Raw genomic sequence first — 11,970 nt, forward strand, 5'->3', positions numbered from 1 at the left:
AGTCAGCCTATCATGCCCTCGCATGTGCAGCAGCCAGAGATGATTATGTGCACAGTCAGCCTATCATGAATTCCCTCTCATGTGCACAGCAGCCAGAGATGATCACAGTCATGTTATGCAGGTGAATGAGGACCCAAAAGTCAAAACAGAGTCTTTAATCCAGTAAAGAAACTTTACAAAACAAAAGGCATAATACTAATCGAAAGACGAGAACAGACTGGAGACTTGATCAAGAACTGCAGGTTGCCTCGGGAAGGCACTTGAACCTAGCAGACTCAGACACCTGCTCACCACGCAGCATCTGAGGGAAACACGACACGACAGGGCAATACATAGACACAGCACGGTGAATATTAGACAAGGATCCGACAGGGCAGGAACGGAAAACAAGGAGAGAAATAGGGACTCTAATCAGGGAAAAGGATCCAGGTGTGGGAAGACTAAATGATTGATTAGGGGAATAGGAACAGCTGGGAGCAGGAACGGAACGATAGAGAGAAGAGAGAGCGAGAGAGTGAGAGAGGGAGGGGGAGAGAGAGGGATAGAAAGAGGGAAAGAACCTAATAAGACCAGCAGAGGGAAACGAATAGAAGGGGAAGCACAGGGACAAGACATGATAATCAATGACAAAACATGACACAGCCTATCATGAATTCCCTCGCATGTGCACAGCAGCCAGAGATGATCACAGTCAGCCTATCATGAATTCCCTCTCATGTGCACAGCAGCCAGGGATGATTACAGTCAGCCTATCATGAATTCCCTCTCATGTGCACAGCAGCCAGGGATGATCACAGTCAGCCTATCATGAATTCCCTCGCATGTGCACAGCAGCCAGGGATGATCACAGTCAGCCTATCTTGTCACTTGTGGTTTCTGGTAATGTTCATTTAAACCCGAAGTTGTTTCCACTGTTAACTATTATGTCACCATGGATACCAATAGACTGACTTCGGATGACTTCTGTAACTGCCTCCGATTAATGTTTAAAAGGAAAACTCCACTCCCAAAAGGAAAACTCCACTCCCAAAAGGAAAACTCCACTCCCAAAAGGAAAACTCCACTCCCAAAAGGAAAACTCCACTCCCAAAAGGAAGACTCCACTCCCAAAAGGAAAACTCCACTCCCAAAAGGAAGACTCCACTCCCAAAAGGAAGACTCCACTCCCAAAAGGAAGACTCCACTCCCAAAAGGAAGACTCCACTCCCAAAAGGAAGACTCCACTCCCAAAAGGAAGACTCCACTCCCAAAAGGAAGACTCCACTCCCAAAAGGAAGACTCCACTCCCAAAAGGAAAACTCCACTCCCAAAAGGAAAACTCCACCCCCCCCCCCAAAAAACATAGTCCATTGTTGACATAGTCCCAAAATGTTTTTTTGCTAGTCAGCCATCAAGTTTGCAAGATGTTGTAAACTTTCAAAACACAGCATTCATCCCCGTATGATGCACTTGGCTTCCTATGATGCTACGTTTTGCTGAAGTACTGAAATTCCCACAGAAGAGCTTCTTAACATTTTAGGAAGAATTTTAGAACATTTTAGAACAATGTCAAACGAATTAAATGTAACTTGTTTGAACTTTTAGGAAAACCTTCTGTAAAAGGAATAAAATACCAAGAAAATTACATTTTTTGTTGTTGTTGTTGTCAAGTTCCTTAAAATGTGCTGAACCAATCAAGTTTTGGGAAGGTTTAAATTCAAAATAACCATAGGACAACCACGCTCTCACCAAGCTCTGAGAAGCATATGGTTCCCAGAACGTTATGTGCTACCTGGGTTATTTTCTCCATCCTTGCCATTGATAACATATCTCACCAGGACCAGTAATGGAGGGTCCTTCACCTAGTGGTCAGTTCAAGGTTTAGCTCTCCATAGTCTTCCTCTGTCACCACGCAGTGTCTTTGGTGCTACAGACGAGTGTCACAGCAAGTTGCCAACACCGTCAACATGGAAGTGTGATAATTATCCGTTACAGAGACGACTTAAGAAGAAGAGGAAGAGAAGAGAAGAGGTGCTAGAGGTGTTATAGAATAGACGTTTCTCGTTTCTGTTCAAGTGATCACATAAAAGGAATCCTCCAATGAAATCTATGCCACTAATCTGCTGCACCATCGCATCTGCCTTTGTTGTGTGCTTCCTAGAAAACAGGTGTAAACTAACAGTGAAATGGTCCCTTTTCAACAGCAGAGTTAAAAGGCAAGATAGAAAAATTGTTTAACACTTTTTAATAGTGACACGAAGAATAAATACACAATGAATAACGCATAAAAATGATGTGTAAACATAACAGTGCTATATACAGGGAACCCAGAACTGAGTCAATGTGCAGCGATAAGGGTCAGACGTAATTGTAAACATAACAGTGCTATATACAGGGAACCCAGAACTGAGTCAATGTGCAGCGATAAGGGTCAGACGTAATTGTAAACATAACAGTGCTATATACAGGGAACCCAGAACTGAGTCAATGTGCAGCGATAAGGGTCAGACGTAATTGTAAACGTAACAGTGCTATATACAGGGAACCCAGAACTGAGTCAATGTGCAGCGATAAGGGTCAGACGTAATTGTAAACGTAACAGTGCTATATACAGGGAACCCAGAACTGAGTCAATGTGCAGCGATAAGGGTCAGACGTAATTGAGGTAGCTATGTACATATATTTATTTGATTTATTTGATTTAACCGGTATTTAGTTACGCAACAGGAAAGATAGACAGTCTGGACAAGCCAATGACATCAGATCCGACCCAATGACATCAGATCCGACCCAATGACATCAGATCCGACCCAATGACATCAGATCCGACCCAATGACATCAGATCCGACCCAATGACATCAGATCTAACCCAATGACATCAGATCCGACCCAATGACATCAGATCCGACCCAATGACATCAGATCCGACCCAATGACATCAGATCCGACCCAATGACATCAGATCCGACCCAATGACATCCCCCATTTCACTGGGGGACGACGTTGTCGATGCACTTATCACATGAAGCTTTTCACTGATGTGGTAAACTCCTCAATGCCATCGGATGAATCCCGGAACATATTGGACCATTTCTGAATTGAGGTTGTCACGGGTACTTCCAGGAATTAGGAGGATAGGGTTAAGGTCAGATTAGCCAAAATGGAGGATGAGGGAGAGCTTTGTGTCTTTCTGTGGAGTAAAGGTGGTCTACAGTTTTTTCCCCTTCTAGTTGCACAGGTGACGTGCTGGTAGAAATTAGGTAAAAACAGATTTCAGTTTTCCTGTATTAAAATCACATGTCACTAGGAGCGCTGTCTCTGGATGAGCGTTTTCTTCTTTGCCTATTACACAGCTCTTTGAGGGAGGTCTTAGTGCCAGCAACGTGTCAGGGGAACTAAGGGACTCAAAATAATGAACAGGAGAGGAGAATGAGAGGAAGAGGAGGGGACATTTCAACCCAATCATCTCAGAGAATAGGGGACTAGAACTATGAACAGGAGAGGAGAAATAGGTGAGGAGAAGGACAGGGGAATGAGAGGAGGACAAAGGAATGAGAGGAGGAGAGGAGAATGACAGGGGAATGAGAGGAGGAGAGGAGAAGGACAGGGGAATGAGATGAGGAGAGGAGAAGGACAGGGGAATGAGAGGAGGAGAGGAGAAAGACAAGGGGATGAGAGTAGGAGAGGAGAAATAGGAGGAGAAGAACAGGGGAATGAGAGGAGGACAAAGGAATGAGAGGAGGAGAGGAGAATGACAGGGGAATGAGAGGAGGAGAGGAGAAGGACAGGGGAATGAGATGAGGAGAGGAGAAGGACAGGGGAATGAGAGGAGGAGAGGAGAAGGACAGGGGAATGAGAAGAGGAAAGAAGAAATAGGAGAAGAAGGACAGGGGAATGAGAGGAGGAGAGAAGGACAGGGGAATGAGAGGAGGACAAAGGAATGAGAGGAGGAGAGGAGAATGACAGGGGAATGAGAGGAGGAGAGGACAAGGACAGGGGAATGAGATGAGGAGAGGAGAAGGACAGGGGAATGAGAGGAGGAGAGGAGACGGACAAGGGAATGAGAGGAGGAGAGGAGAAGGACAGGGGAATGAGAAGAGGAAAGAAGAAATAGGAGAAGAAGGACAGGGGAATGAGAGGAGGAGAGAAGGACAGGGGAATGAGAGGAGGAGAGGAGAAGGACAGGGGAATGAGAGGAGGAGAGGAGAAAGACAGGGGAATGAGAGGAGGAGAGGAGAAGGACAGGGAAATGAGAGGAGGAGAGGAGAAGGACAGGGGAATGAGAGGAGGAGAGGAGAAGGACAGGGAAATGAGAGGAGGAGAGGAGAAGGACAGGGAAATGAGAGGAGAGTCACTAAGGGACTAGAAACTATGAACAGGAGAAAGGGAGAAGGAAGACGAAGAGGAAGTGGAGAAGGAAATGGACGAGGAGGAAGAGGAGGAGGAGGAGGAAGAGGAGGAGGAGAAGGAAGAGAAAGAGGAAGAAGAGAAGTTGAGGAAGAGGATGAGGAAGAGGAAGAAGAAGGAATAGGAGAAAGTGGAAAAATAGGTCACACATCTGTTTACAGACAAGGATGCTTGGTTGTGGTGATATGTGCCAATGTTCCAAGAAGACCAATTGCAGGCTTGGCCTGCTAGCTAAGTTTATTATTACAGCCCAGTCTTTATACACCATAGAATGTATGGGTGGCTGGTATTACAGCCCAGTCTTTATGTACCATAGAATGTATGGGTGGCTGGTATTACAGCCCAGTCTTTATGTACCATAGAATGTATGGGTGGCTGGTATTACAGCCCAGTCTTTATGTACCATAGAATGTATGGGTGGCTGGTATTACAGCCCAGTCTTTATACACCATAGAATGTATGGGTGGCTGGTATTACAGCCCAGTCTTTATACACCATAGAATGTATGGGTGGCTGGTATTACAGCCCAGTCTTTATGTACCATAGAATGTATGGGTGGCTGGTATTACAGCCCAGTCTTTATATACCATAGAAAGTATGGGTAGCTTTATGTACCATGGAATGTATGGGTAGCTTTATGTACCATATAATTTATGAGTAGCTTTATATACCATATAATGTATGGGTATCTGGTATTACATCCCAGTCTTTATGTACCATGGAATGTATGGGTAGCTTTATGTACCATATAATGTATGGGTATATTTATGTACCATATAATGTATGGGTGGTGTTATGTACCATGGAATGTATGGGTAGCTTTATGTACCATGGAATGTATGGGTAGCTTTATGTACCATATAATGTATGGGTAGCTTTATGTACCATATAATGTATGGGTAGCTTTATGTACCATCTAATGTATGGGTATCTGTATGTACCATGGAATGTATGGGTATCTTTATGTACCATATAATGTATGAGTAGTGTTATGTACCATGGAATGTATGGGTAGCTTTATGTACCATGGAATGTATGGGTATCTGGTATTACAGCCCAGTCTTTATATACCATAGAATGTATGGGTAGCTTTATGTACCATATAATGTATGAGTAGCTTTATGTACCATATAATGTATGAGTAGCTGTATGTACCATATAATGTATGGGTGGCTTTATGTACCATATAATGTATGGGTGGCTTTATGTACATATGTACATATAATGTATGAGTAGCTGTATGTACCATGGAATGTATGGGTATCTCCCATCTAAGGTGGAGTTTCCTTTTTCTCCGTGTGAAAATTTTCATAGAAGGTCCTCATGATCTCACCGAGGTCTCGTCCTAACTGACACCCTGCGTAGTGCACTACTGTTGTCCAGGGCCCATGGGGGATAGTGTACCAGTTAGGACACAGACATGGTACAGAGTAAGTCTGCCTCTCAGCTTTCCTGTGTGACGGTTGAGGAAAGCCAGAAGCTCAGAAACAGACAGCTGCTAACCCGACGACCCACAGAGATCTACACTGAAGACACCTTCCAGCTATGCAGTGGAATGTTAAAAACTGGATTACAAACAAACTCTGCCATAAAAACACTTTAGTGATGAAAGACCCACTTTGTGTCGTCATCTCGACCAATGGGAAGGAGTTTCACAGAGAAGTTTCTAGAAGCTAGTGGTTGCTACAGTCTGGTCCAATCATTAATGTAAACACCCAGAACTCGCAGCAATTAAAGTTAAGCAGCTCCATTTCAACCTATTATGGTCAGGTTTCTGCTTTTCCCAGATTTAAAACACTGAAGCTTTACAGTCTAGCAGTCCACGTTACTGAGAACATCTACGAGAAAAGAAAACTCAATCTGTGGTTGAATTTCAACACAAGGTGCCCAAACACATCTCTCTCTCTCTCTCCCTATTATAAAAAAAAAATCTGTTTTGTTATGTATTAAAGTGTAATATTGGGATGAAAACTCAAAATGCAATAAATGCCAACTCTCTATCTGACACGGTACATGTGTCTTCTCCATTCATGTCCATAACCATGTGTGTGAGGTGTATACATTTGTTTCAAATTAGATGTTTTTAAGACTACCAAGAAACACACTGTGTGACCCTGATTTAGTCCACTACACCACTAAATCAAAAGGTTAAACATGTCCACACACACCAGACGCCGGTTCATTCTGTACTCTAAATCACAAAGTGTCAAACAGGACAGAGAGTATATAGAGGACAGAGAATATATAGAGGACAGAGAGTATATAGAGGACAGAGAGTACATAGAGGACAGAGAGTATATAGAGGACAGAGAGTACATAGAGGACAGAGAGTATATAGAGGACAGAGAATATATAGAGGACAGAGAATATATAGAGGACAGAGAGTATATAGAGGACAGAGAATATATAGAGGACAGAGAGTATATAGAGGACAGAGAGTATATAGAGGACAGAGAATATATAGAGGACAGAGAGTATATAGAGGACAGAGAAGTATATAGAGGACAGAGAGTATATAGAGGACAGAGAATATATAGAGGACAGAGAGTATATAGAGGACAGAGAGTACATAGAGGACAGAGAGTACATAGAGGACAGAGAGTACATAGAGGACAGAGAGTATATAGAGGACAGAGAGTATATAGAGGACAGAGAGTACATAGAGGACAGAGAGTACATAGAGGACAGAGAGTACATAGAGGACAGAGAGTACATAGAGGACAGAGAGTATATAGAGGACAGAGAGTATATAGAGGACAGAGAGTATATAGAGGACAGAGAGTACATAGATGACAGATGGACTTCCTTCATAGTATAAAACTAAAAACGATCTTTCTTTGTCAATGAAAGTGAAAATCTCAGATGAACACATTCAGCTTTGTTGAAAGGTTAAGTTAAAATAAAGGCCAGTCAGCTTATTCATCGTTTGCAGCCAAGTGTTGATAGAGGCTCATAAAGCCTTTTAATTCCATCGTAAAGACATCTTTAAATAGTGACAGAGGCTGTTTGATGTGGAGATTGTGAGCCACACGTTCAATGGTTCAGAGTGTCTCCCTGGCCCAGTTCAGTGTGAACAGTTAGATGGTTTAGAGTGTCTCCCTGGCCCAGTTCAGTGTGAACAGTTAAATGGTTCAGAGTGTCTCCCTGGCCCAGTTCAGTGTGAACAGTTAGATGGTTCAGAGTGTCTCCCTGGCCCAGTTCAGTGTGAACAGTTAGATGGTTCAGAGTGTCTCCCTGGCCCAGTTCAGTGGGAACAGTTAGATGGTTCAGAGTGTCTCCCTGGCCCAGTTCAGTGTGAACAGTTAGATGGTTCAGAGTGTCTCCCTGGCCCAGTTCAGTGTGAACAGTTAGATGGTTCAGAGTGTCTCCCTGGCCCAGTTCAGTGTGAACAGTTAGATGGTTCAGAGTGTCTCCCTGGCCCAGTTCAGTGTGAACAGTTAGATGGTTCAGAGTGTCTCCCTGGCCCAGTTCAGTGTGAACAGTTAGATGGTTATCTTGTAACACACAGCGTTTACAGACAGATTCAAGCCATTCCTTTGAAAGAGGTGGAAGACTATAGAAATGGCACTGATAAGCTTACATTGTTATTTTGAGCCAAAGCCCTGGGCTACTATCAAAGACACTGGTTGCATCACGTCCAATGTAATAAAATATGCCAACTGAAAGACTTTTTCAGAGAGATGTTTTGTTCTGCAGTGTAGCTGGTTTGAGAAAGTGGCTATCGGAGGGTCTAATTAGCCCCCGCCCGCGCACCCACCCTCTAAACTATAATCAGAGGGGGAGGGGCTACGACATAAATGGCTTACTGTGTGTGTGAGAGAGAGAAAGGGCTTCTGGGGGCTGTAGTTTCCCTAGACATCACAACACCACTATACTGTTAAGTAGCAGTAGTTTACGTCATGATGCAGAGTCTCACAAGACGTATGCTAGGCTTCTGGGCTGAGAGGCTTTAACAAGTAGCCCTGTGTTCCTAAGCAGTTGGCTTCTGGGCTGAGAGGCTTTAACAAGTAGCCCTGTGTTCCTAAGCAGTTGGCTTCTGGGCTGAGAGGCTTTAACAAGTAGCCCTGTGTTCCTAAGCAGTTGGCTTCTGGGCTGAGAGGCTTTAACAAGCAGCCCTGTGTTCCTAAGCAGTTGGCTTCTGGGCTGAGAGGCTTTAACAAGTAGCCCTGTGTTCCTAAGCAGTTGGCTTCTGGGCTGAGAGGCTTTAACAAGTAGCCCTGTGTTCCTAAGCAGTTGGCTTCTGGCCTGAGAGGCTTTAACAAGTAGCCCTGTGTTCCTAAGCAGTTGGCTTCTGGGCTGAGAGGCTTTAACAAGCAGCCCTGTTCCTAAGCAGTTGGCTTCTGGGCTGAGAGGCTTTAACAAGCAGCCCTGTGTTCCTAAGCAGTTGGCTTCTGGGCTGAGAGGCTTTAACAAGCAGCCCTGTGTTCCTAAGCAGTTGGCTTCTGGGCTGAGAGGCTTTAACAAGTAGCCCTGTGTTACTAAGCAGTTGGCTTCTGGGCTGAGAGGCTTTAACAAGTAGCCCTGTGTTCCTAAGCAGTTGGCTTCTGGGCTGAGAGGCTTTAACAAGTAGCCCTGTGTTACTAAGCAGTTGGCTTCTGAGCTGAGAGGCTTTAACAAGCAGCCCTGTGTTCCTAAGCAGTTGGCTTCTGGGCTGAGAGGCTTTAACAAGCAGCCCTGTGTTCCTAAGCAGTTGGCTTCTGGGCTGAGAGGCTTTAACAAGCAGCCCTGTGTTCCTAAGCAGTTGGCTTCTGGGCTGAGAGGCTTTAACAAGTAGCCCTGTGTTCCTAAGCAGTTGGCTTCTGGGCTGAGAGGCTTTAACAAGCAGCCCTGTGTTCCTAAGCAGTTGGCTTCTGGGCTGAGAGGCTTTATCAAGTAGCCCTGTGTTCCTAAGCAGTTGGCTTCTGGGCTGAGAGGCTTTAACAAGTAGCCCTGTGTTCCTAAGAAGTTGTGTTTTACTGAAATTATTACTGAGTAATTGACAGAGCAATTTAGTGACACGTGCATGTTTACTCACAAAAGGAGTTTTTCAGACAAGTACATTAAAGTTATAACTCTTCTGAAGAGGTTTCCTTTAGTCTACTATGCTGAAATATACTCCAGTTCCCACTCTGAACAGCTGAGCTGTGAGGGGCTAACTTCTGTATGTAGTAGCAGGTTGAACTTGACTTGGGTCCATGTTCGTCAGTCTAAGCCATAATAAAACATAAACCTGTTTAGCACCGGTAAACCTATGAAGCCCCCCACCCCAAAAAAAATAGACATCTTTTGATGCTCATCAGGACCAACGGGTCAACGAAATTCACTTGATCTCCACTGTAAAAAGTGTCTAGACATGATTTCCCCTTTCTTCACTGTCCTAATGAGAATTAGACGTGGCAGGACGAGACGGACATCTTTGCTCACTCAGTCGAAATTATTATTATTATTTTATTTTTATGGATATAAACAAAGCAATAACAACAGAAAAACAGGTCAAACTGAATGAAATGAAGCTACTTGGCTGTCATTCTAGCTGCACGGTTTGACGTGACCGTGTTAGTCATAGTCGGCTAGCGAGAGATGGAACATTTAGAACAAAAAAATACTTCACGACAGGGTCATGTTTCTGGCAACCTGACCGATAGAAGGAACGGCCAGCCGGCTTGGCTAGATATGTAGATGTAGACACATAGATGTGTCGGGACTTGGCTTATATTTTATTCGAGGGATGAAATAGTATCCTATTCATACATTGATCAAAATAATGTTTTTTATTTAATTGGTAACCCGTTGTAGAAAAGCAATTGAACACTCAAGGTTTTGTAAAATAACTTTTTATTTTAGCACGGCTGTGCTGATCTACGGTACTCTACTCCGTCTCGTACCGCGGCTCAGCCGCCTCCGCACCGCAGCTCAGCCGCCTCCGTACCGCAGCACAACCGTGCTAAGAAAGTGATTTAGCACTCCCTCTCTGAACAATTGCTTTATTATGGGGTGTTAACTGGTTTATTGTGAGGCCACTTATTGTGAGGCCACTATATGATCAAACGCTTAGGATGGAGCGATGGGTGGATGGCGTCCTTGTCCTCAGCCTCAATTGCTACCCGACTGGTGGACGAGATTAGGGTTGGGGCAGCTGGAGTAGGGATTGAACCAGTAATTACCGCGGTGGTAGGGCAAATGGAAAATACACTCTCGCCTGTGCCATAAGGGTCCAGACCTCTAGGCAGAAGGTGTGCTCACATACAGAGACGATTCGGTAGAATTAGTACTAATTCCAACAAGGTGGCCTTCTCAGTCAGTTTGCAGCTCAGCATTATAGTAAACCTGTGAGTACAGATTAATTCAAGATAGAAAACACACTGAAACCAATACAGGTATGTGTGTTGGTAATTACAGAATACTTCTACAGGCGACTGGTAAAGTGTAACTTTCTACATCTTAATATTAGATTACAATTGTTATTTTGGATTTCGATTCGAAAACATTTCCTATAGGGAGATAAAAGTTGCGCTCCACTATAAATTAAACCAGAACATTCATTTAAGGCTGAAAATGTGACAAATTGCAGACGCAGACGTTTATTCTCCCTTTGAGAGAAAGTCCCAGAACGCTACCGTGTAATTTTGACATCACCATGTTCCACTTCGCAAACACAACAGATATGTCATTTTCCAACACCGAGCGCAGTTACGGTGAACCTGCGCTTCCTCACGTAACATGATGTATTTGCTGAATACAACATCTCTTTAACATTGATCACAGATCGGTGGATAGAGACATCGCTCACAATAGCAAGATAATAAAGTAATATTTTAGAAAATAAGCACATTTATTAAGAGATAAACTATTAATAAGTAGAGAAAGTGTCAAAAACGAGACAAAACGTCTTCAATTCAGTGGTATGTAAAACAATGTTTTGGCGATAGGAGTTAATAATAGCTTAAACCGCTTACCTGTTGGAAATGGCTGTTGACTGCTCTCTGTTGAGTTGGAAATAAACTGTACCCAGGAAAACCATAATAAAACAACAAACGTCAGATACTCCATGTCGTCGGTGGGTTTTCAGGCAGTCCCTTGTTGCAGAGCGGGGGTTAGGGGACTGACCGATCCGTTGCTTCTCCTCCGCTCGTCTGCTGTGCGCTAGTGGTCAGGACGCCCACCTTGGGGTCGACGATTTACTGGCTTTCCTCTCGCGATAATAGAATTACATTTTTTTAAATCCTTCAACCAAACTTTGAGAGAGAGAGAGAGAGAGAGAGAGAGAGAGAGAGAGAGAGAGAGAGAGAGAGAGAGAGAGAGAGAGAGAGAGAGAGCTGGGTGAGAGTGAGGCAACAGTTGGTTAAGCCCCCAGGGACTGCTAGAATAAATACTGTTATTTGGAGAGAGAGAACAGACCGCTAAAGGTGTGGTTCTTTAACAACTGTAGCCATATGGCTACTTCTTCCAGTAGGGGTGCATGTTGGCCTAACAGACAGTTCGAGAGAGAGATGTCTTTATTGTTTTGAAACTTCTGTATGTGTAATGTTTACTGTTCATTTCTATTGTTTATTTCACTTTTGTATATTATCTACCTCACTTGCTTTGGCAATGTTAACACATGT

General features: G+C 43.8%; 1 protein-coding gene across 2 annotated transcripts in view; it reads right to left on the reverse strand.

Annotated features, from left to right (window-relative positions):
- The window catches only part of LOC123991450 (procollagen-lysine,2-oxoglutarate 5-dioxygenase 2-like), a 113,470-nt gene extending 101,922 nt beyond the window's left edge, over positions 1 to 11,548 (reverse strand). Inside the window, exon 1 of one of the 2 annotated variants that reach the window (XM_046293061.1) lies at positions 11,323 to 11,548. In XM_046293061.1, the coding sequence (XP_046149017.1) occupies positions 11,323 to 11,416 (94 nt within the window). In that variant the 5' untranslated portion in view covers positions 11,417 to 11,548. The remainder of the gene's footprint in view (positions 1 to 11,322) is intronic. The other variant, XM_046293060.1, reaches the window with a different exon arrangement.
- Between the last annotated feature and the right edge of the window lie 422 nt (positions 11,549 to 11,970).

The sequence above is a fragment of the Oncorhynchus gorbuscha genome, linkage group LG12, assembly GCF_021184085.1.
Source record: "Oncorhynchus gorbuscha isolate QuinsamMale2020 ecotype Even-year linkage group LG12, OgorEven_v1.0, whole genome shotgun sequence".
Lineage (NCBI taxonomy): Eukaryota > Metazoa > Chordata > Actinopteri > Salmoniformes > Salmonidae > Oncorhynchus > Oncorhynchus gorbuscha.